Below are 27,170 nucleotides of genomic sequence, written 5' to 3' on the forward strand. Positions count from 1 at the left end.
GATAAAGAAAGATATCAGTTGTACACTCTTTTTATTTTGCTGTGAAGAAAATGGATGTATTCTTTAACAATTGCAGAAATTTAGCCATTACTTGATATTTGGGCCCCATATTTCTTAATGGCATATATGACTCTCCACCTCACTAAATATGGCATTGCCATTTCACACTTCTTAGAAGTTCACCTACAGTCAGTGTGTCAGATGAACACAGGGCTAAGAATTTAACTTCACTGCTATCACAGTTCAGGATGAAGGGATGTAATATGAACATGGTGAAAATGTAGGCCCAGCACATGGAAAACGAATAAACCTAACAATGCACAATTAATATGATAAGTGGAAAAGCATGCATGGAAAATGATCAAACCAAAGAATACACATTTAGTATGGTTAGTGGAAAACCAGTTATGGAGAATGAACAAACCTAAGAATGCATATTTATTAGTATGGTAAGTGGAAAATCATGCATGCATGGAAAATGACCAAACCTAAGAATACACATTTAGCATGGTACGTGGAATGGCACACATGGAAAATGAACAAACTTAAGAATGCACATTTAGCATGGTAAGTGGAATGGCACACATGGAAAATGAACAAACTTAAGAATGCACATTTAGCATGGTAAGTGGAATGGCACACATTGAAAATGAACAAACTTAAGAATGCACATTTAATGCAGTAAAAGGAAAATCATGTATAGAAAATGACCAAAGCTAAGAATGCACATTTAATATGGTAAATGGAAGAACATATATGGCAAATGAATAAACCTAAGAATACAGATTTTGTACGGTAAGTGGAAAAACATGCCTGGAAAATGACCACACCTATGAATACACATTTAGTATGGTAAGTGGAAAAGCATGCTTGGAAAATGTCGAAACCTAAGAATACACATTTAGTATGGTAAGTGGAAAAGCGTGCATGGAAAATGACCAAACCTAAGAATACACATTTAGTATAGTTAAGTGGAAAAGCACATTTTTGAACACTTCCCCAGCTTACACTTGTTTCTTCAAAGCCTTTATGAAAGCAGTAACCTTTAATTTTAAGGGAATCATGACAGTATGTTCTAACATAGTTCTTTGAATTATGCAAGAATGAAAAAAATGTCTGAAATTAAAATTCACTGAGAATGAATCTGAATCTGTAGCATTTCAGATAAGGAAAAGATACCTAGTTTTTCCCAAAAAAGCAAAGCTGTCATTGATAGACTCAACATACAATGCATGCCACCACGTGGAAGCAGTTGTAAATCCAACACAAATCACAGTATCATCCTTCTTTTTGTTGTTGAAATAAAATGAAAATAAAAAGGATTTCATGAAGTCTGAGCTCAGCTTCATTGAAATTTACAATGTGATGACCTAGGAGGCATTTCTAATCAACGGGGCTATGGGCTACTGCAGTCCCCGCAGGAAAGGAGTGTAGGGGGCAAGCTTCATCCAAGAACAAAAAATGCTTAATATTTTTAATCAAGAAACATTTTACTTGTTTAACTTAATACAATGCAAGTTTATTTGGTTTAGCTTAGTTTGGTTTGTCAGAATGCAGTTTGATGAATTAAGTTTCAATGAATGTCTCTAATGCATTTTCATCTTTTAGATGAAATTATTTCATAGCCTTACATTTATTTATTTGCATTTGTTATCCATGTTAGAGCAATAGTTTCCATGAGTCATTTTCAGATTCAAGCCAGAAGCACTGTCTAGTTAAGGTAGTTTTTAAGAGTCACATACATAGGCAAATGGGGTTGAGGGAATCAAACACTGGATCACAAGAAGCAATTTGTTAATAGCTCACTGTGAAAATCCTCTACACCAGCTGCCAGACTCCTCTGTACCAGTTACCAAACATGATAGGTAATTTTACGTTCTGTTCTACTTATCAAATTTTCTGCCCCCCCCCCCCGTTTATTTTATGTATTTATTTATTTCTTCATTTATGTATTACAATTAGTGAAGTTCTTCCTTAGTGTGCATTAATTATAAATATAAAACATACCTTTGAAGTCACACTATTATTTGTTACACCACCTTTCCTCATGAATCCACTGCTTAGCCTCAAGATATTTTCACTGGTTCCCTAATATGCAAAATCCTGTACTACCCAGTTGCTTGTTTCTTCACAACCCTAAATGTATACTTTTGCCAGGTGGGCCTCAGATTGTCATGAACTTTGCCTTTCTGCATAAATTGTCCACAGCTCAAGAACAGACAAATCTAGTTGAGAAATTGTAAAGTACCAGAAGCCATCTTTTATGCTGTGGCCCATCAAGCCCTTATATGAAAGACAGACTTGCATAATGAAGTCAGCAACCTGGAACATGGATCCACCAGCCCAGCAATGGTTACAGTTGCTGCACAATTAGAGGAGTGGACTGTAAGATGTCTGGTCTCCACTATAGGTTACATCAGTGGTGACCTCTCCCTAACCCTTCCCCCAGAATAGAAGAAATGGCTGTCAGCAACTTCTTCCCATCTTTCTCTGCTGATCCTCCGAGTGGCCTGAGTTTTTCCCCCAAGCTCAGGTTACCAGCTGCAGAGATGAGCACCCTGTCCCTGCAACATTGTGCAAACAAAACTTTGAAGTAAAAGCATTGAAGCGTGACAAGGTTACTGTATTTGTTTTGGAGACTACAACATTATATCATTGATGTGCTGTACTGTTATTACCCAAAACACACAAGTAAGGCCATTTCACCTGAGCTTTTCTTCAATGCCACAAATGATCATTTTTCAGATCTGTGCTAAGATGCATTTGTTGCTGGGCTGGTGGATCCATGTTCCAGGTTGCTGACTTCATTATGCAAGTCTGTCTTTCATATAAGGGCTTGATGGGCCGCAGCATAAAAGATGGCTTCTGGTACTTTATCTACAATTTCTCAACTGGATTTGTCTGTTCTTGAGCTGTGGACAATTTATGCAGAAATACAACTCTTTAAGAAGCTGAATTCAGACTTTATGAAATCTGTTTCTGAACTAAATGTGAACATTTATGTTATCCCTGTTTGTGATGTATTGCAATTATTTAATACACATTATGGAAGCCATGTTTCAGAACTGATTAATACAGATGCTAAATTATATGCACTTCTTTTTGGTATCTTCAGTAATGTCTTGTAATGCATATTACCATCCAGAATATTCTTTATTGTTCTAGTATTCTGTATTCTGCTCCTGCCAGGTCTTCTAACTTGCTCCAATTACGAATTATTAAATACATTTATATTTTGTATTTATTTATTTCTATAACCATATAATAGATCATACAGGAACTAAAATGAGTAGACAATGTATTTAGCAGTAAAATTTGAACTATGTTCTTTGTCCGTTTGTATTTTATATGAAAAGCTGCATCATTTAGAAGTGATTGAGTATCACCTCAGTATGTTACATTAATCTGACATGTCCTTTTATCATTTATCTGTTATATGAACTTTGGCTCTTTGTGCTGGACACTTTATTTTAGTTTATCTCACTTTGATTGACAGCTGTTGCTATATATTGTTTGTGTGATATGATTAGGAAATCTACCTTTGACCAAAAGCAGTTCTTTGATCTGAGTAGCTCAAAATGTTTTTGTTCAGTAAAGGAAAGCTTAGTACTTTATGACAACTGCTTCTAAAAACTGATGCAAAGTCATACCCCGTCATATGTGTTTGCAGGGCCTGTTTTGCATAAAATCATTGTGCTTTACCATTAGTTTAAATTGCATTAGTGTAAGTAGGTTTAAACTTGTTATTAACAACAGCCAAAGAGAAGTAAGAAAGCTAAACAGTTTGCAGAGGGTCTGACAGTATTCACGTATTAACCACAGATTTTTATCCCAGAATTTTAGGACTAAAGCCTAGAAACTTAAGCAGTGTATATTATTAATTGGTAGATTATACCTGTAATTCTAGAAGTATGACAACATTAGAGTAAGTTATGTGGCTTTTATTTGTATCTTGCAGTTCCTGCAACCACCTATCCAGCAGCTGAGACAGACATACTGCGCAGTGTGCAAGCCATCATGCGTGAGCTTGATGGTCACCACCACCCGGGCTTCCAGTGTGACCAAGGTAGGAAACAGTTACTATAACTGTGAGGTAATGCCATGAAAGGGCAGTAAGGATGTGTTGTGACTTCTTACTGCCCATCCTGTATCAAAAATACATGTTAAAGGGTAGTAAAGTCCTGTCCTATTCCTGTACCTAACAATGCGCACACACACACACACACACACACACACACACACACACACACACACAAACACATACATATAAAGGTATCTCACACACACACACACACACACACACACACACACACACACACACACACACACACACACACATACACACATGCAAACATAACAGTGTGGCTGAGATAGGAAACACTTCTTATGACTGCAAGATAATGCTCTGCAAGAGCATTAAAAGAAGTTAGGTGAACTCCCAGTGCCCATCCTGTGTCAGTAAACATGTTAAAGGGTAGCAAATTCCTCTCCTATTCCTGTACCTTACAATGCATGTACATATAAATGTATTACACATGCACACATGCATACTCACATGCACATACATACATATACAAACCCGCACAAACACATACAGACACATACACACAGGTACACATACACTACACATGCACACACACAAACACGCGCGTGCGCGCGCGCACACACACACACACACACACACACACACACACACACACACACACACACACACACCTACAAACATACACAGCATTACAAACTTTAGGACTGCACTGCAGGTAAATTATTTCTGGCTACTAAACGGTATAATTTGAAGCAGTCATTATTAATGCCATGTGATTCATCAAAGCAGAAGTTACATGCATCACATACAAAACAGCTCAAGTGCTAAATATGAAGTACTTAGTCATTTGAACTCTTATTTTTAATATTTCAAGAAAATAAACATACATAATGAGTCAGGCCAACAGTTCAAATCATAGAGAAGATTGTGTTTTAAAGAAGAAAACATAAAGTGTCTCTTAAAGCATGAGCAGGGTAACCTGATATTTGTGACATTTGTTTGTGCAGTTGTGTGATATATGCAGTGTTAATGTCACTACACAAATGAAAGATTCAGTTTGCTCTAAGAAACATCGCAGCACCTGACCTACCAATCTGGTTGTCTCCCTACCCAATTTGATCTATGATATTTGTAAATAGCAAAATATTTTAAATGGTGTTTACTGAAGGGCTGTCACCCCTGTAGCCCCATTGTAAGGACTCTGATGCTGTACTCTGATCTCTATACATTCTGCCTCCAAGACTCTATCACCTCATAAGAAACAGAAGTGTATTTATTCACTTTCCATCAAGTCAGTGCACCCTTGGTGGCAGTAGCCTAGGGCACCACCTTCCTGCACAATACATTAAGATGTACCCCAGTGGTAAATTTGCCAGTACTTCATTATGAGCATTACAGTACCCCATGTTTACTGGATGTAAACCCCAGTAGAAAAGTACTTGAGCATGTTCTGGTGGATCTGTGCTCTAAAATGCTTTTTAGTTTTTTCTCTGCATAGAGGGATGGCAAGCATGAGAAGTGCCACATATCAGTTTCTTGGAGAGAAGCTTGTAAGGCCATGAGGAATCAAGCACATCATAATATATGTCCTTACATTCACTGCTGTAGTATTCATTACATATGGGGATTCCCTACCGTGGAAGCGCAGTGTCCAGCCAGTCCACCAAAGCCTACCATTGCTTTAAGGTACGCTGAACATCACCCAAACACTCCTAAAGGTGACGATCAGGCGTAACATCTTCAGAACTTCTTTGCCACCAGTCTGACCACTGTTTTTAATCATCGGTCTGTTTGCCTTTGTCCATTTTCTGCCATTTTCACTGCATTTTTGTATTCTGGTGATTACTGCAGTTTGCTGAACTTCTCACCATTGCCGATAAGTGCCCAGATGGGGTTTTGTTCTTTTTCTTGAATTTTTGTGCTGTTTAGGATTAATGTCATCCAGGAAGAGTAAATGCCAGTGTGGGAGACAGATTCCCCATAAAGACATCCACGATAAGTTCCTTTTTGTCTAGGAGCTTCTCACGACCATGTGTCTAGTTCGATTTGTCAGGCATTTGTCCCAAAAACCATTCGTAATAGGCTTTCTTCCCTTTCATTGTATCTTAAGAACCAGCATCTTAAACTTCTTGCTAAAGATACAATAGAAGGAGTTTCTTGCTCCAAGGGTCAGCCATCAGGGAAGAAGAAGGTGAAAAAGGTAAGACCGGAAGCCTCTGCCGGGTGTTTCTCCCTAGGTTGTTACAAACTCAAAGGCTTGCCTGGCTGTGTTGTCAGATTTCTCTGCCATGCTCGGGTTGGAGGCAAGCAAGGATCTGGCAGGCAGCATGTCCAACAAGACTTTGCTGGTGTCCATTTTGGACATTCAGGGGAAATCATGGTTGAGGGGTCAAAGGAGGTTCTGCAGATTCTCCATAGGGAAAACCTTCCTACTACTGTTGTTGAATGCTGTCCTGAGTCAGAGCCTTGTTATTTTTCTAGGGTTGACATTCCCTTAAAAAAGAAACAGAAAGCTAAACATGTTTTTTCTGCACTTAGGGATCTATAAAGTGAGTGGCAGGCCTTTGCTCAGCGTTTAGTCAATGCTTTACTGTCATTAAGGCCTCCTTAAAGGGTTTCAGTTCCTGCTCCTCCTTGATCCTCTTCTCCATTTAAAAGGCACAGGGAACTGAATTCTTCTGAGGAAGAGTTGGATTCTGATGAAGAATCCCTTACTTATTCTATTCAGATTCCTTCTCCCTTAGACTGTTGGTCAGAAGAAGAGAAATTTAATAGCCCAGATACTCTTTCCAAGGAAATTTTCTTTGGGGGCACAGTCTCTAGGATGATGGAAATTTTTAAGTGGGATTGTGCAGAGGTCTCTGATATCTGTAAGAGGTACTATGAGTTACCACAGATGGACTCTCCTAAACCTGTGGCTATTCCCTTTGTTTTGGCTGCTTTACTGGATGTTTTTTCCAATGCCTCTAAAGTGCCTGATTACTTGACCTCTGCTCCCAAGAAGCCTGATAGGTTTTATAGGTTGCCTGAGGATTGTTCCTTTTTGTTTAAATGTCCTGCTGCTGACCCCTCTATGATGTCTATAGCCTGTGATAATCTGTCTCAGTTGCTTCCTTCATCCAAGTTACTGCCTTATGACAAGACAGCAGAACCATGGACAGGCTGGGTAAGAAGGTTTAAACTTCTGCTACCCTAGCTTTTAGGGCAATTAATTATCAGACCCTTATATCTAGGTATATGTTGGTGCTTCTTTCTCAGGCTTGTCAGCTTTTTTTCTGATCTTTCAGACTCTGAGATTAAATCTTCATATCTTTCCTTGCTAGGCACTGCCTCTCAAGTAGTTCTTCATTCTACTAAATGTAATTATGATGCAGCAGATGCCTCTTCTAGGGCTGCTGCTTTTGGTTCAGTAATGAGGAGGTATTTTTGGCTTAGGCTTCAACCTTTACCTGATGATAATAAATATTTGTTTGGGGAAGTGGCTGCTGATTTAAGACTCTTCAGGAGAAGGGAAGGGCCTTACAGGAACTTAAAAAAATTGTTTGTTTCTCCTGTGCATAAATTTCAGAGAAACTATCATTCTAAGCCAGCATTTGTTCATAGACAATCTTTCCCTCCTGCTAAAGGTAAAAGAGGTGGTAAATGGGCTCCCCTGCTAGGGCCACTCATACTGCAGGGATTAAAAAGCCTTCTTTTCCTGACAAACCAGGTGCTGTCTATCTGCCTCTTCCCAGCAACATTCCTCTTTCTCTTCACCTCTCTGTTTCTCTTCCTATTTTGCTTTGAATCCCCTTGGCTTCTTGGATTCTGTCAATCATTCATCAGGGGTACTACATGGTGTGGATATCCCATCCTCCTTTTATGGGTATTCCTCAGCCTCCTCAGGAACAACTTCCTTTTTTCTCAGAGGTTCTTTGAGATCGCTTGTCTCAGGGTACTATTAAAGCGGTGCCTGTGTTCCAAAAAGGGAAGGGATTTTATTCAAGAATGTTTCTAGTGTCCAGAAAAGAAGGTACTTGGAGAATGATTCTAGACCTTTCTCATCTAAACACTTTTCTGAAGCTGACTTCTTTTTGGAAGTTGTCCTTTCACACTGTTTCCTCTATTGCTTCCTCAGGCCTTTCTGGTTTCCCTGGAGCTCAAGGATGCTTATCTCCATATTCTGATCCATCCTCTTTTCAGAAAGATTTTGCAATTTTCTGTTGCCTCCTGGCATCTTCATTTCTGTGCTTTGCTCTTTGGCCTTTCTACTGCCCCGAGGGTGTTCACCAAATGCCTCGCTTCTGTGATTGCTTTTTGCAGGCTTCAAGGGATCCAAATATTTCCTTACTTGGATAACAAGCTGATTCAGGCATCCTCTCCGGAGGTCCTTTCACAAAATCTTTGTTTTGCCATTTCTCTTTTTCAGAGCCTGGGGTTCACAATAAACTTCAAAATTTCTTCTCTGACTCTTTCTCAGGATCATGTCTTTCCGGATTGTGGGATTTATACGTTGCCAGTGCTGACATCCCTGCCTTCTCCGAGGGCCTTAACTCTCATTTCTTACTTTCAAGATTTTCTTCCCCTGGCCTCCATTACAGCCATGGAGTTTCTGAGAGCTCTGGGTTTCATGGCTTCCACCATTCTGATGCTTCCTGTTGCCAAACTCCACATGAGGAATTTTCAGTGGTTTCTGAAGTTGGTGTGGCTTCAGCATGTGCATCCTCTTGACTTTACAGTTCCACTTCTTCCTTGTCTTAAGAAGGAACTTCTCTGGTGGATTCAGCAGCTGTCTCTGAATCCAGAGCTCCCTTTTCATCCCGCCTTTCCCTATCAGGATCTCTTCACAGACACTTTGGATGTGGGATGGGAAACAACGTTTGGCTCCCTGAGGGTTCAGGGAGTGTGGTCGCCTTATCAGCAGAAGGAGCATATCAACAACAAAGAGATGAGAGTTCTTATGCTGGCTCTTTAGGCCTTTCATCCGCTTTTCTGTTCAGGACCTCTCAAGATATTCACAAACAATACCACAGTGATGCGGTATATCAACAAACAGGGGGAACAAGATCTTACCTTCTTTGCTGGCAGGCACATCTGGTATGGGATCTGGTTGTTAAGTATCAAGTGACAATTCAGGCAGCTTATATTCATCCAGATCAGAACATTATGGCAGACACTCTGATCAGGTCCTTTATTCAATCCCATAATTGGATACTCTACAGGGATGTGTTTTTGGACATTGTTCACCAGTGGGGTACTCCTCAAGTAGATATCTTTGCCTCCCCTCTGAACAATCAACTTCCTCTCTTTTGTGCCAGAGTCCCAGGTCCTCTGGTGTGAAAGGTGGACACCCTCTCTTATTCTTGGAAGGAGCTATTTCTTTATGCATTCCCCACCCTTCCTCTCATTCCAAAAGTCCTGTTCAAGATTCAACAGAATGCTTCCAAAATCTTGTTGGTGACTCCCTTTTGGCTGTGACAGCACTGGTTACCTCTACTTCTGCATCCAGCCAAGGGCTATCATCACACGTTACCTCACAGGGTGGATCTACTCACACAAGACAAGGGATCTCTCATCCATTCCCACCTGTCCACACTGCAACTGACACTGTGGGTGGTAGGGTTATGATTCCTCATAGACACCTTTTTTCTGAGCATGTGCTGCAGATCCTGCAGGAGGCCAGGAAACCTACTACTAGGAAATCCTACTTGTCTAAATGGAAGAGGTTTTCTATTTGGTGTCTCTGCCATAACCTGGGCCCACTAATTGTGACTGTTCCTTTGGTTCTCTCTTATTTCTATGTTGGTTTGGCCTATTCTTCTTTTAAGGCCCACCTATCAGCTGTTTCTGCTTGTCTGCCTTTAACTCCTCCTTTAACTTCTAAATTTGAGGCTAAGCAATTTCTTAAAGGCGTCCTTAATATTAGACCTCCGAGGAAGTCTGTTTCTCTTCCCTGGGATTTTAATTTTGTTCTGGAGAAATTGACTCAAGCTCCTTTTCAGCCTGTTGTTTCAGTTTCCTTGCAACATTGTTCTTGTAAGATAGTTTTTTTGTTAGCTCTTACTTCTGCCAGATGGGTGCCTGAGTCGCAAGCCCTTATGGCTTGTCCACCTTTTTTGATATTCCATGAGGACAGGGTGTCCTTGAGTACTAATCCTTCTTTTATGCCTAAGGTGGTTAATGAGTTGTCACTTAATCAATCTATTAATTTACCTACTCCCCCCCCCTCTCCACAATCTGACAGTGAGAGGGTGCTGCATACTTTGGACGTGCATAGACAGCTCAGATTTTATTTGAATAAGGCTAAAGCTATTAGAATATCTGATCAGTTGTCTGTTTCTTTTCATCCTAGGTATTTAAGATTGGCTGTTTCCAAGCAAACTATTTCTTCTTGTATTTCAAAGGCTGTTTCTTTTTGTTAACTCTTTTCATGGTGAAAGCCTTCCTTCTTCTATATAGGTTCATTTTACTACAGCTGTAGCTTCATCTGGTGTTTTTAAGGGCTTAAACAGTAATTCTGTTCTTGAAGCAGTTACCTGGACTCCTGTGCATAATTTTACCAAACACTACAAGTTGGATTGGTTTTGCTAATGCCATTCTTCTTGGCTTCTTAGAGGGCTGTACTGCTGCTTCCTCCTCCAAAGTCTCTTCTTCAGCTTTGGCACTCTCCCATATGTAATGAATACTGCAGCGGTGAATGTAAGGACATAGTACAGTTGTGTAAAATCTTACCATAACGGTAGATGTCCTTGCTTTCAACACTGCAGTATTCATCTCTCCATCCTTCCCCATAGTCTTTTTCCTTCCTGGATGTGCAGGTTCTCTTGGGATTTCCTTGTATTGGTGTTCCTACTGGGACAATCCGTTCTGAGGATGGTACATGTGAATGTCACCTTTATGCCCTATGCTATGCAAGGAGCGTTTGCATGATGTTCAGCATACCTTAAAGCAATGGTAGGCTTTGGTAGATTGGCCGGATGTCGGGCTTCCATGGCAGGGAACCCCCATAGGTAATGAATACTGCAGCACTGAAGGCAAGGACATCTACCGTTATGGTCAGATTTTACACAACTGTACTTTTTCTGAACAGCTGGGAGAAACATTCTGTAGATCAGGGAACAGTCCTTCAAAAAGTCATACACTGCTGTGCATCTAACACTCTAGAGTACATAAAACTGGTCCTAATGTGTTCTGCTGCTAAGGAACTAGTGTTTCCACCACACCTACCTGGTCATTCTATCAAAACTTTTTTTTTATGTATAAAGTTATTACTAAGGTCATTAAGGAGATCAAAATATATACAGATAAGGGGTGGGATTTTTAATACAGAGTGAAAACAGTTAGGGTAGATGGAGAAAGCAAAATTAATCATCAGAAAGCAGAATATTCAGGAAGATCTGCCTTAGGATAAAGTTAAAAGACAGATTGTGAATAATGAGAAGTTAAAGAAGACAGGGAAAGAAGTTATATCAGAAAATGTTAGTTTTTTTAAACCCTGAGAAGGCGAGCTTAGCGAAAATGAAGATGCTTAAACAACAGAATGAAAAAGATCATCTCAGTACATTTGGGATATAATGTAGCTTGTCAATGAAAATGTAAGACTCAAAGAAATTTTAATATGTAAATAAATATCTTTCTTTATTGCCAAAAACATCAACAAACCAGAAAACTGTAACAAGTTTATGCAATGGACACAAGTACAATGGATGAAGACTAATACAACTTTTAAGAGTTAAAGCAGTAAATGTGTCAACAAGCCTCAACTAATAACAATAGCTATTTATAATAAACATCCCTCGAGGGTCTAATAAAGAATGAGTGCAAGAAAAAGAACATTACAGAAATATCTAAGGAGAATCATAACAAGAGGCCTTGTCCCAGGTATCTTGACTTGGGAAAAGTTGAAGAACAAAATGGGTGAAAGAATAACATGACTAGTGAATTCAGTGGTTAACAACAAGGAGGGGAAAGCAGTTATAAGAGGCTAAAAATAAGTAGGGAACCTGAGATGTAGGGACATACCTTTCAAATGGCCAGATTTTCACAGAATGTCCAGATTTTACAGTCATATTTTTGGTCTCTTTATCATAAAATGTGTGATTTTCTGGCAAACAACTGGGATGATCTGAAGACTGAAATCAATAAATAATGATTTGTGTTTTAAACTTCATCTCCTTCAAGAAAATTCATGCTAAGACAAATCCTGTTATTATAGGAACTTTCTAAGTTTGTAAGAGCAATATTTAAAATCGATTCCTATTTTTGGGCCTTTGTCCCCCCATTATGTCAAGCTTTGTCCAGATTGTTTGTGCTAAGAGGTTGAGAGGTATATATAAGGAATGCCATACATTACTGACCATCCTTCTCATAAAGCTCAGAGTAATCTGACGTGTCTTGACTCGTCTCATTTTAGGTTAGTCAGTCTACCCTTGTTTCACTAAATAGTTTAGCATACTTTATAAGGTGTTACTGAATGGTAGTGACTGAAAAATATTTAGGGGACTTCCATTCAGAAGCAATATATTGTCTACTCACCAAAGACACATGTTGGAGCCAAAGCTTCTGGGAAAGGGGGTCCATTTGGTGGATAGAGTTCAACTCACATAATGTCCAAGACATAGGTGAGACATCAAGGGTGGTATAAATATGTAGGATATACTTTGAGCCCAAACTTTCCAAAGTTGCTGAACCTGTATACATTCCCCGAATCTGTGAAGCTCATCATTCCTTTTTCCATGACAAAAATGACACATGCTTATGACAGAATATCCTTTGTCAATTAGACATGCAGGAGTCCAATAGCCTTAACTAATGACTAATAGGGTGCAATAACTAGATCTTTTTAACAGCTGGAATTGCCTCATAAATCATACATCCAAAAAACTTACAGTGTTCTATTATCATCTCCTGAATCTTGATTAAACAAGTTTTAAAGATTGACATGTAAATATGGGTGGATTTAATGGGGTCGCACATAGCTGTATAGCCAATCACTTCTGACGATGTCTGTGGTATGGTATAAAACGTTCTGTGCAAGATAAGGAGAACAGAGAAATAAAGTAAATATCTTAGTTGCAAAAATTTCAAAAAGTCCATAGTCTGGATACCCAGCTTGCTATGTTACTTGTCAAAACTTACATTGTATTTAATATCACTACCTGTTAATAGTTAATTGATCTGACAAAGACCATTCTGCTTCCATGATTTCCACAGAAACATCTTTCTATCTATTTTTAAAAAAAGCATTGTCCCAGATTTTATGTTTTGTTTGCCATACATCCGGTTTAGGAAAATGTTTGTAAAGCTTCTTTAAAACGTTATGCACAGTTAGGATAGAGTTCAACTCACATAATGTCCAAGACATAGGTGAGACATCAAGGGTGGTATAAATATGTAGGATATACTTTGAGCCCAAACTTTCCAAAGTTGCTGAACCTGTATACATTCCCCGAATCTGTGAAGCTCATCATTCCTTTTTCCATGACAAAAATGACACATGCTTATGACAGAATATCCTTTGTCAATTAGACATGCAGGAGTCCAATAGCCTTAACTAATGACTAATAGGGTGCAATAACTAGATCTTTTTAACAGCAGGAATTGCCTCATAAATCATACATCCAAAAAACTTACAGTGTTCTATTATCATCTCCTGAATCTTGATTAAACAAGTTTTAAAGATTGACATGTAAATATGGGTGGATTTAATGGGGTCGCACATAGCTGTATAGCCAATCACTTCTGACGATGTCTGTGGTATGGTATAAAACGTTCTGTGCAAGATAAGGAGAACAGAGAAATAAAGTAAATATCTTAGTTGCAAAAATTTCAAAAAGTCCATAGTCTGGATACCCAGCTTGCTATGTTACTTGTCAAAACTTACATTGTATTTAATATCACTACCTGTTAATAGTTAATTGATCTGACAAAGACCATTCTGCTTCCATGATTTCCACAGAAACATCTTTCTATCTATTTTTAAAAAAAGCATTGTCCCAGATTTTATGTTTTGTTTGCCATACATCCGGTTTAGGAAAATGTTTGTAAAGCTTCTTTAAAACGTTATGCACAGTTAGGATTGTAGCTTAACATCATAAATAGGTGGGTAACTTTATGTGATAACACCTGATCACTGTGTGTGAAGAACTATTAAAAATCCTAGCTTCTAAATTGGGCCAGACATGCATGTGTTCTGTCAATGAACAAAACAGAAAAAAGAGCCAGCATACAATGTTCCAGGATTTATTGTAATGAAGTAAATTAGACCATTACAAAAACAAAAAACAGACCGGTTTCGGCAGGAAAAACACAGCCTTCCTCAGTGTTAATTACATTCATTATGGTGAGCAAAGATATATATACACACGCATCATTAATCCAATTGGTTCAATCAAAGATTTTCATTTAAACCAGGTGGGAATAATCCCCCCAGTTTGATTATCCACTTCTTTTCTTTGGTGTTTAAAATAGAATGCAGCCCAGTTTTGTTATGCTTGTTACCAAAAATTCTATCAATTATAATAAACGTGAATTTGGCAGAAGCATGTACTGAATGATGTTTGTACAGTGCATTGTTCAGTCTCTTATTTTTAATGTTGCTAATATGTTCAGAAATCCTTATTCTTAGCGGTCTGGAAGTTTGTCCAACATAAAATGAACCACAATGGCAAGTAGCCAAGTAAATGACCCAGTCAGTGCTGCAGTTTGCAAAGAACTTAAGATCATAAACTACTGGGCAATTTCTGCTAGAAAATTGTTTTGACTTGCTAATCTTGTCACAGTTTGTACAGTGTCCACATGGGTAACAACCTATCAGTAGATCCCCTGTCAATGTTGTTTGAATTAGATTAGAATCATCCTTCCTATTCCCATGTTTGAAATGATTAAAAAAAGAACCCAAGTTTTTTCCTTTGTGAAAGGAAAAAAGACATCTGTCTGGTATGAGACTTGATATATCTGGATCATATGTGAGAATGTTCCAATGTCTACGCACACTATCAATCAGATGATTGGAGTTTCTAGCATAAGTGGTTGTGAATCTCAAAGTGGAACCGCTGTTTGGTTTGTGCTCCTTATACTTCATTAGATTTTCTTTATCAAAAGAATCAGCCATGTTACTAGCACCTAAAACATATCCCATGCCATATCCCCTAGATTTGAATCTATTGGTGAGATCTCTCCTGTGAGTCTGAAAAGTGGACTCATTAGAACAAATACGTTTGATTCTGATGAATTGAGATTTTGGGATGTTACGTATGACATGTGGGGGATGAAAACTAGAGGCATGAAGAATGGTATTATACTCAGGGTGTTTTCTGAATACCTCAGTTGATAATGTGTTGTCAGCCAATTTAGTAACAGAAACATCCAAAAAGGTAATGTTCCTGCGGTCATAATGGACAGTAAATTCCAGTCCCCAGATGTTGTTGTTCAAATATGTTAAAAAGTCATGTAACATTTGTAATTCTCCTGTCCATACCAGCCAGCAGTCGTCAAGGTAACGCCTCCAGATGTCAATATATGGTAAAAATATGTTGTTATCACAATCATACATAATATGATGTTCAACAAAGGCCATAAAAAGATCCGCATAAATAGGGGCAAATGATGCCCCCATTGCTGTCCCCTTGACCTGCCAATAACATTTTTCCTGATAGACAAAGACATTGCTGGTAAGAACTAGTTTAGCTAACTCGATCAAAAAAGAATTGAAAGTAGATGGATATAAATCTGCCTTTTCCAACCAAAAGGACAAGGCCTCAAGGCCAGATTGGTGTGGAATATTAGTATATAAAGAACAGACATCTAGGGTACATAGTAACCAATTATCTTCAAGCTGACTGTCAGAAATAATCTGGAGAAAGCTGGTAGTGTCATGTAATCTTGAACGTACCATGCCCAATAGGGGTTTAAGATGTTTGGTAAGAAACAACGAAAGAGGTTCTGTAATGTAACCCCTTCCCGAAACAATGGGTCTGCCCGGAGGATTCAAGGGATCCTTATGGATCTTGGGCAGAAAGTAAATATATTGGGAAGCCGGGTCCTTAACAATGAGTTGTTGTGCAATTTCACTGCTTATGATGAATTCATCTCTGGCCCAATATATGAAATCCTCAATCTGTTTTTGAAACCTGGATGTAGGGTCAATGCTCATCAAGGAATAATAACTGGGATCTGACAATTGTCTGTTCGCCTCCTTGTCATAAGCACTCCAATTCAAGATAACAACGGCACCCCCCTTGTCAGCCAAAATGATAACAATATTTTCATTGTTCAGTAACTCAAAAATGGCTTCCCGTTCAGCCAGAGAAATGTTGTTAGATTTAAAACAAATATCAGAACCTGAAAAATGGAGATCATTAAGAATATTCCTCTGAAACTGTTGTAGAAGTGGATGCATGGGTGGATTGAATGTGGATTTATGATATATATGTATGACTGTACTGTTACTACTGTTCTCATAAAAAAAAAAAAAAAAAAAAAAAAAAGGGTACAAACAATGTCTTTTACAAGTATGTATATACATTTTAAAATATGTAATATCCCATCCTCACATAATTGTATTGTAAAGAATTACTGCCTTTCTTAATATGTAGATAGCACTATGTGTTTTTATTACTTGACCTAGACTAATATGTATGCATTGTTGCTCACTGTCTGTGTCACAGGCATTTATTGTAAATGTTTAATTTCTATAACCTTGTTTTAATCTGTGGAGCTTTTCTCCCCGGGCCTCCACTGAAAATGGAAATTATCCAGTTGGACTAGCCTGGTCAACAAATGTAAAATAAATATAATAAATAAATAATAAATATTTCATTGCCATCATGACCAGAGTCACCAAAAAACAGTTTGAGGTTCAATGTTCTACAAAAAGAAACAACATCTTGAGCTAACAAATCCTCAGAGACCATAAAGCCTGGTACAAAAGACAACCCTTTATTTAGGACCAACAGATGTGTAGGGGACAATACAAAATCAGATAAATTTAGCACATTGTTGCTTGATGGAATATGTACTTCTCCATGACCATTTTCAGTAAGCTTTGTATGTTTGTGATTCCTTCTATGTTTTCTCCCCCCTCTTTTGTATTTAAACCTAAAGGGATAGTGTTTGGATGGCATTTAGGGGGCGGTGACCTAGATATGGACTGAAACTCACGATCAGTGCCAGAGGATATCTCCTCAGTAGAAGATACAGGAATTGAACCTGTCTTGTTGAGGATAGAATGAGGTCTTTTTCTCTTGGGGGTTCTCTGAGCCCTTGGTGTAAATCTGACCTGTTTAGTATTGTTGGCAAATGGGTTGTTGCTTTGATAGTCACCCTCATCCCTCTGGAATTTCTTCAACTTCCTGATCCGTAATTGGTCCTCCAATGTTTTAAGGTCATTGGCTACTTTGTTTAGTTGTGTTTTAAAAAATGTTTCACTTTCAAAAGGTTTAAGGTCACCCACTAGCTTTGAAACTATTTGAATTTCCGAATCAATGATTCTATCATAAAATTTGGATAAAGTTTCCACAAAAGATGTGGAAGCTTGCTGCTGAATAGAGGACCACTGTTCCATGAGTTCTTGGTCAGGGTTAGAAACCAAAGGCTGAATCTGTATTCCCAACCCTCTGGGGGTGATACCTTTGGCCAAATAGGCCTTGAATAATTTGGAATGCCAGATGTTTGATCTAAGTGTTTTTAAATGGCCAAAAAGATTTTGAAATGCAACTGCACAATTAGTTTCAGAATCAGACTGATCCATAGTCTGAGTTTTATCAGCTGAAAGAGGGCCAAGACCAAATATTCTAAGATCCTCTCTGTCTGCCGAGAGGCCTGTTATAAAGGTGGTTAAATCCATACTTGATAATGGTCACTGACAATATCAGTCAAAAATACTGAGTCAGCTGGAAGTTAGGGACAATTACAGCCCAAATTTATTCAAAAGAATAAATAATAATGGCTGTGCCCCTTAAAAAGATTTTTTGATATTATAATAATAGTGTCAGCATGCAAACCAAGTGTTCACTAGACAGCAGACAAACAATTATCAAGAATACAAAACTAATGATCATGAAATTCACAAGCTAGTTGGATAAACGTAAAAAATATATACCCTCTTGAAAAGAACATATTTCTACACAACCGTTGTGACCAAATTGAAACCACCTTCAAAATACATTGGCTGTATATGTTGTAAAAGAAAAGTCATCAAGACTAATATCTGATATATAATTAATAAAAAGCTGTTCTAACAATAGCTGTGTAGTTCTTCTGTGTTGAAAACACAGTCAGATACTGATGAACTATATAAGAGATCTAATGGTTCATAAGAAGCAAAAAACACACTGTTACCTGACCCTGACCTAACTACATTAATATTAAGTCTGTAAATAATAAATCAACCCACACGGTCACCACTAGTAAAAGTGATCCATGTATATGGAAATGGCAGGCAGGAATAACAATAAACCACGCAAAAAATATTTGGTTATTAATTGGTTCTTGCTATTCGAGTTTGAATAAAAAACATTAAGGTCCACTGTAAAAGCAGCTATACCTCATGACCAAACTGTTTTACAAAAACAAAGAAAATATGTTTGATGTTTAGTCTCAATACCACACAATATGGAAATGGATTCAAAAGTCAATACGCTGATTCCCTCGACGTATTTAAATTACCTCACAATAACGAGGAAAAATATAGATGGTACCTGTATATTGAGATTCCCTTGATGGAAATCTCGGTCCATTAAACAAAAAGAAAAAATGTCATGTATGTGGAAATCCTAAATATTCAGCGTACAGTTAAACCAAATAGGAATGGAGAAAATGCATAGTTCAATGTTGGACGTCCAACCCAGCAAGGTTTTCACGAGAAAATCACGTTATAGCGACTTGTCCCTGACGACTTCAAAAGAAGGAAATGTAGTTGCTCACCAACGAAAAGAACCCGTTTAGTGAACAGATTTTGGCCAAATTCAATATTCCTAGAAATCAACACTGTGGCATAACATTATGTTGCACTGAGTTTCTCCAAATCAAGCATCCCCACACAATGTGTGTCAGCAAATGAAGTTCCGTAGTTGGTGACGGACAGGAAACACAGTGTTGTATCCTGAAATGACGCCAATATGATAAACACCACAATGAGCGAACCAAAAGCGATATGCTTGATGGCAAAAATCTTTGAATGTAGAACCACGAAGGTGTAAAAATTTGTTCACCTTGAAGTGCAAAAAATACACCAGATGGAGACTGTAGTAAACTAACAGTCTCTACAGGAACACCGGCCCCCAGCAGACAAGAAAGGAGACGCAACCAAAGGAAAATTCATCTGCATGTGGGGCAAATGCATGGCTCAACAAAAGTCAAAGTCCAAAACAGAAAAAAGAGCCAGCATACAATGTTCCAGGATTTATTGTAATGAAATAAATTAGACCATTACAAAAACAAAAAACAGACCGGTTTCGGCAGGAAAAACACAGCCATCCTCAGTGTTAATTACATTCATTATGGTGAGCAAAGATATATATACACACTCATCATTAATCCAATTGGTTCAATCAAAGATTTTCATTTAAACCAGGTGGGAATAATCCCCCCAGTTTGATTATCCACTTCTTTTCTTTGGTGTTTAAAATAGAATGCATCCCATTTACCTACATCTGGAAGACTGGTGCCTTCTAATTTTCTAGAAAGGAATAAAGATGATGTTGGAATTGTCTGCCACTTCACAGCCAATGCAAATTGAATCATCAGAGATGATCTTGGTATTTTCTGCCACTTCACATCCAATGGAAATTGAATCATCAAGTCACTTCGACCATTTAGAGGAAGAAGGTATGGAAAGATATACGAGTATATAAGCAAGTTTAGGAGAGAGCATCATTTCAAGGGCTGACACCTGACCACATCAAGGGACTCCAAGCTTTGTGACAGAGTGAATGGAGATAAAGAGGCTGTCCCACTGAGGGTTCAAGGTTAAGGTGACTATATGTGTGTTATCACTAGCTAACAAGATTCCCAGGTATTTAGGAAAAGATTGAAACAACAAGAAAGGAGGGACCCAATCTCTTTGACTCATTGCTATGGCTGCTTTGTTAATTGGGTTCAGCATCACTGTTTTATTTGCATTTATTTTTAGCCTGGAGACCACTTGAAATTCAAATAGTATATTTAGATTGTGTAGATATCTGTTTGTGGATTCCTAGCAGATTGTTGCCAGTGAATAAGAATATTCAGGACTCCTATCCCATTAGCTCCCAACCGCTGAGGGAAGGATGACCTCTTATCCATAATGGCAGTCGCCTAATAGCAAACAGAAAAAGTGAGGGAAGAAAGAGGGCAGCCTTGACTGGTGCCACAACAAAGGTAAAGGAGGAGTGATATAAGCTGTCTGTAAGGATCCTGATGTACTGATGTAAGGCAAGATTTATAAGGCCTTAACTGCAAGAATAAATTTAAAGGATAGACTAGATTTCCCAAGGACTTCCCACATATAGTCCCAGTTAATAAAATTGAAGGCTTTCTCAAAATCAACCAATATTGCCAGTGCTGACTGGTGGTATCGTTTAACTGCTTGCATACGTATAGCAGGAGGGTATGTAAATGCCTTGTAGGGGATTTTTTTGATGACCTTGGTATATAACTCATTAGAAACAAAGTATTTATTGCCACTACCTATTAGTAATTGGTTGCACCAAAATGTTGAGTTTTCTGTTAAGTCTGTCAGCCAGAATTGTAATGTAGGGCTTGGCAATCTTTCCTGAGACCTTAAATTAATTAAATAATTGAGTTAGAGATGGGATTAGAAGGACCTTTAGGGACTTAAGTAGAGTTATGGTCAGATCATTTGGGATGGAGGCTTTGTCTGCAAGTGACTGATTAATGGCCTGTAGCCCTTCGAAACATGTTATTTCTTTCCAAAGGGTTTGATTGAAAACTTTGGAAACATAAGGGAAGGGCATTTTATCTAATAATTCTAAGGGAAAATTGCACTTGCTTGACATCACTTTGACTGTTATTGCATGTATAAAGAAATTTGTAGTACACAGCAAATACATTATTAACAGTTTGAGGGTTAATTATTGGTTCACCTTGACTATTTTTTCATGTGTCCTATCCTGGTTTGCAGTCTATGTTACTTAAGTCAATAAGCCAGCATTTTTCCTGGCTTATCTGCCCGGGCCTAGCTTTGCAGGGCAACACTATGAAAATGTAGCTGACTTTGATCAAACAGAGTCACATTAAGCATACTCTGAAGGGCTTTATAATGTTGTAATTTTTGCTTATCCTTAAAACATGACTCCCTCACCTTCTTGAAGGTAAAGCCTGACTGGGTTTGGAGGTCTTCAATATGTCGATCACTGGAGCTTAGTAACTTAGCTTTAGCCATAGCACAGAAATATTTTAAATTTAACAGGTTTTGCACAATGTAAAGATAGACGTACTCATCATAGGATTATTCAGGAAGAAGGTGTTCACGTCTTCATGTATGAATTCTTCTGTTGTACGGTTAACCTATTTTAAAGCATCTAATCTCCAATTCCTGTCTGACTAAATGTTATGAGTACCAACTAACAACTAATTTTACACCAATGTGATCTATAAGGGTGAAAGGAATCATTGGCAGGCCAACTGTATCCTGAGTCAAAGTGTGGGGAATGAAATAAAAGTTTAGCCTACTATTGCTATTGTCAGAAGGTGTGGTGTATGTTTACCCTGGGTCTTCAAGATGCATACATATCCAGATGTTATTAAGCTTAATAGCTTCCATTTTGTTTAATATAAGTTTCTGGATTTTCAGATGATGCTCTGCCCTAGGACTAGTAGGTAACTGACTAATGGATCATACTAAAATCCTTTCCTAGTACAATTGGTCCATGGTATTAAAATAATCTGTCGCAGCTGTCTGCTGAGTCCCTAACTTGACCTAGCACCTCCCATGTTAATCTGGGTGGATCAAAATTGCTATACCTCATTTAGATGTCATGGATAAACTTTTAATTAATATTCCTTTTTTGCATACCATGGAAGACTTCCTGATGTTTTCTGCTGAGTTTAAGTTCTTGTATTAGCAAGATGTCATATAACCCTTTCCTGACTCAATGCTGAAAAGCATTGCTTTTCACCTTGGGTGCCTACTAGGCCTCTAATATTAGCATATAAAATGTTGAGATATGACATTAACTTGCGCTCAGAATGAAAAGTTAGGTATCAACCTAAAAATAATCTAAAACAATTAACAAATAAACACAACTACTTACAGTATAAACAGGAGAAAATAGCCTGGTGTCTACTTGCCAGAATAAATATAGTAATAAATAAACTACTGAGATCTGTGAATAATACGTATAGTCCTATAGCAAGTGTAATTCAATCACACCCACTGAGAGGAAAATCAACTTAGCACTTTCACTGTTGTTACTGTTATGGCTACCAGTGTGATCCAAAGGCTTCCCTGATGACCCTGAGAGCTAATGATGAATAGGTTTGGTAGGTGTGTCTCTGGAACTGTCCACAGTTTGTTGTTGGGTATCCTGAAGGGATTGCAATGCATGAACATCACTGTAGTGGTCAGTCTCATCACCTTCTGGTGTGGATGGCAAGGGGTGAATGTATTGCTTGTCAGGATGCTGAATAACTGCCATGATACTCTTTTGTGGATGTGTTGTTCTGATATGTCTAAAGTTTTGGATGGGGAGAGGCTATTACAGGATTCACTTCCCAACATGGACTGGTAGGCCTGTATTGCTGGTTGTGTCAGCTGTTTCATTCTCAACTGTACTTCCAGTGGGATTGAACCTACAGTTTACAAAATGTTGTAGATTTTAAGGATAGATTAAATAGATTCTGTGTAGGGAAGAGTCCTTGAAAGAAGGCATGCCTAGTTCCTTATAGCTGATAATTAAAACAACAGGGTATCGAAAGAATGTAAGGATTCCATTCTGGAAGCAAACGGCGTGGACCTATTTACATTCCTGTCACTTGTTCAACACTTTTCTTGAATAGTACTGTACCAATCTAACAGATTGCCCAAAAATTGTAAAGGTTTTCCTTTCTTTCACTACATGTAAAATAATTTCTTGTCGACAAAGTTTAATTGTAGAAAATTGTGTAATGAGGAGGTTTAGTGACTGGTGTTCTATTGTGGACTGCTCGTGTGCACATTCTATGATTTGGATATGCAATGCCAGAGCATTTGAGAGGTGCTTCTCAAGAAAGGCTTTTATATTTTGGTCCCTTGAGTCTTCCTTTAATCCTAACAATCTCAATTTTTTCAAAAATGTCTGTTTTCTAGCTTGTCTATTAATCTATAGGGCTGCATGATCTTCTTGTCCCATTGCACAAGTTTCTCCTGCAAGGCCTGAATCACTGAAGCATACACTGATGTTGCTGACTGTAGAAACACTGATTTTTCAGAAAGAGATTTAATATCCTCTGTATTCTTGGATGCCAGTGATTTAATTTCAGCCATATTGGGAAGTACTTGATTGAGAAGGGCCAGGAGAGATAATTTATTTTCTGCTCCCAGGATAAAAATGTATCTGGAAACCTGAAGCAGTTGCATTCCCAGTATAGCAAACGGCAAAGCTGTAGAATAAAATGTATCCTTTTTGCATGAGCAGAGGAGAAGAAAACAAGGTTACAATGTTTGCAAAGAACTGCCAGTAAATTAAGGTAGTTAACATTGAATTGGGGGACTGAGCACTCAAAACACCCTGTTGCCTAATCATGTCTAGCTCCATCCCCCCCATATGTAAATATGTAGATGAAAATTTTTGTAACAGGCAAGAGTGTAGAAGAGAGCATGACATTGGACAGCAGACATAAAATTGCGTGGAGAGATTTGTTTATTAATGCTTGTATTCGATTGTGAATTTCATGGATTTTTAAGTGGGCGCAAGTGAGAAATGAAAGACATCCATGTTCTTTTTACTTTTTGGATCTGTGAGAGCAGTTTGATTATAATGTTTCTTGCAGCTGAATGTTGCAGGCAGGTAGTAAGTCACTAATGTGAGTTTTTTTTCATTTCTCTTGTGTTTGAATGACCACGAAGTTCGTATATTCATAGAATAAAGGGTAGTAAAGGAGTTCTTATCTTCAAAAAATTCATTCTTATGATAGTATTATTTTTATTATTAGTAGTAGTAGCATCATTGTTAGCATTGCTATCTTTTATTTTTGACAGTAGTGCTTGCCTTTATTTAACTGGATTACATATTCTTAATTCAGTTTAATAGGATGCGATGTTCCTGAGTTTATTGTTTTATCATAAATACATAAAAGTAAATTATCCTTTACCATTTCTTTGGGTATTCAGAATTTGCTAGAAGCTCCATTGTGCCTGACTGAGAGTGTTTCTTAAATGATCTGGAACTACAGAGCTGGCATAAGTATATATTTTTGTGCTTTATCTAGCTGTTCATTGTTTCTTATCAGTACCGCACTGTTTTTATTTATTTGCTTAAGAGTACTGCACTGGTTTTATTTATTTGCTTGTCTGAATTATTTACTTTTCTATGTTTGCACTTATATATTTGCTGATCTCTGGTTGAATTTTTGTTTCATGATCTTTGCTGAAATTTTGTATTTCTGTTCTAAGGCATTTGGCACAGTATTTTACCATGGACTAACTGATTTCACGTAGGGAGTCCTTCCTTTACAACTTTTTGGGGCAGCAGGGAGTTTGTGGTGAACTCATTCCAGGGAGGAAAATCTGGTCAAACAGCTTCTGTGTTATCTGATTGCCTCAAGGTGTAGCTTTGGAAGGGTGTTTTATCTTGCTGGTATAAAAATATTACCTTTGTGTGAATTTCTGCTTATCTTGCTAGAAGCTCCATTGTACCTGACTGAGAGTGTTTCTTAAACAATCTGTAATTACAGAGCTGACATGAATATATTTTTTACACTTTATCTAACTGTTCAGTGTTTCTTAACAGTACTGCACTGGTTTTATTTGTTTGCTTGACTGAACTATTTACTTTTATGTGTCTGTATTTATATATTCGCTGACCTCTGGTTGAATTTTTGTTTGGTGGCTTTTCCTGTTCCCCCTCCTCTACTGTAAATTTGATCTGGGACACTCCTCCACGTCCAATCTAATTAGCTCATTCTATCTAATACAGAGATCATTTTGGAAGGCCAAACCTTTAGTTCCTTAACCTTGAATTATCTTCTGTTCCTCATCTCTCTCTTTCCACTTCACTAACAAACAAACAAACAAACAAGAAAAAAGACACACTTTATTCAGCTGCTTTTACTTTATTTGTGTTTCCTCCTACTACTCTATTACTTCATCTTGCAGTCTCTGCTACTTGCTGCTGCTTGCTCTCTAAATTATTCAGTTGCATCTTTTCTGTTGCATTTATTGCTGCTTGTTTATAGCCTGTTTAAATTGTAAGTGTTATTCTAAACCTCTTAGTTTTGGTTTAAGCACTTCGGCTTTAGGCCTACGCCTTTGCTGTCCCTAGCCTTTCTGTCTAAGATTCTGACAAATATGGATGGACAATTTCCTACAGTTTCTTCTGCCCGTCTGGTTGATGTGGGAATCCTGAGATAGTGTAGCAACTGCCTCATGTACACAGACAATCATTTACTACCACCACCTAGGAACACAATTTGAGAGAGATGCAATTACATTAGGAACCTAGAGTCTATGCTCTCTCCCTCACAAGCCAGTGTATCTATCACTGAGAAGGTTGTCAACACAATCACTACACCTCAAACACCACCCACACCTACACAACACACAACCACATATGCAGAGGTCCTCAACAAAAACATACCCAAACAAAGGAGACCTCCGAGACAAAACCACACATAATCTCTATAGCCCTCCATGCCACATACCCTGCAAAGTTCTGACAGCCACTAAGGCTTAACCATAAACCCATGTTAGTCATAGGGGACTCCATTGTGAGACACACAGATGTGCCTCTCATCAGGCTGGATAAGGAGAAAGTCATGGTTAGCTGTCTGTCAGGGGCCAGAATCTGCCATATCACATATGCACTCAAGTCTCTCAACAACACATACTGTTATGACTCTGTCATAGTCCATGTTGGCATGAATGACTTGAGACATGCCTCCCTGGACTCTGTATGAAGACAGACATAATTTAATTCACTGAATATGTGTCCCAGGCGGGTCTGTCCCTAGCCTTAAGCAGCATTCTACCATCACCCAGAATGATGCCTCAATACAAACAGAAAATGATTGACTTTAACAATTGGCTTAGTTTTTGGTGTCATTACAGCGGGATCCAGTGCCTGCCAGCCTGGGAAGATATGATCGACAGACCACGATTCCTTACCAGAGATGGCCTGCATCTGTCTCACTTGGGCTTTAGGCTTCTGGCAAAAGTTCTTGTCTCCCCCATAGTGCCCCTTTTAGGAAAAGTGATGAAGTTAAAACTACCGACATAAAAATTTCAATAAAATGCAAATTGAAGGTCATGCTGTAAACACTAGGAGTCTAAACATGAAACTGCACTCATTGCAAGTATTTTTAATCCCGAAAAATGCTGACATCTGCGCAGTCACAAAAACCTAGTTCAAAGCTGCAGAGAGAACCCCAGCCTTACCTGGTTACTCATCCTGTCATAGATTCAGACCCCAAACTGTAGGCAGTAAAGCCAAAGGAGGTGGAGTTTCAATATATATTAAAGACATACACACCTCCAGGATGGTGAAACAGTATGATGCACAGGAGACACGCCAGGTGCAGATAACCACTGACAAGACCCCTATACAAATCATAACTAGCTACCGGCCCCCAAGTCTGACTCAATCCACCTATCTGGACCTCTTCAAATCTGTCAAGATTCAACCCTTAACCCTGATCCTGGGTGACTTTAACTACCCAAACATAGACTGGAAAAACTACTCATGCCAGAACACAAATGCCTAGAGATTCCTTGATTTTGTCACTGCAAATGCTTTGGAAGAGCTAGTCGATATCCCCATAAGAGGTGATAATATCCAGACTCAGTATTAACCAATGTGAGTAACTACTGCAGCATCCCTGCAGTGTCATCCTCCCAGGTAAGATCCGACCATAAAGCGGTCACTTTCAAAGTCACCATCTACTCCACCCCCCTCACTTCTCCAAAGCTGATTACAGCCTCCTGAGGGATGGCATAAGCAGCTTCACAGCT

The 27,170-nt window shown here is 38.4% G+C and overlaps 1 protein-coding gene across 1 annotated transcript in view; it reads left to right on the forward strand.

The window, feature by feature from the left end:
* PIK3R6 (phosphoinositide-3-kinase regulatory subunit 6) overlaps positions 1–27,170 on the forward strand; it is a 738,015-nt gene that overhangs the window by 435,034 nt on the left and 275,811 nt on the right. The window contains exon 3 of the mRNA XM_044085023.1: positions 3,959–4,066. Within this exon, the coding sequence (XP_043940958.1) occupies positions 3,959–4,066 (108 nt within the window). The remainder of the gene's footprint in view (positions 1–3,958; positions 4,067–27,170) is intronic.

Source organism: Protopterus annectens, chromosome 10.part0 (assembly GCF_019279795.1).
Source record: "Protopterus annectens isolate FY-2018-M chromosome 10.part0, PAN1.0, whole genome shotgun sequence".
NCBI lineage: Eukaryota > Metazoa > Chordata > Ceratodontiformes > Protopteridae > Protopterus > Protopterus annectens.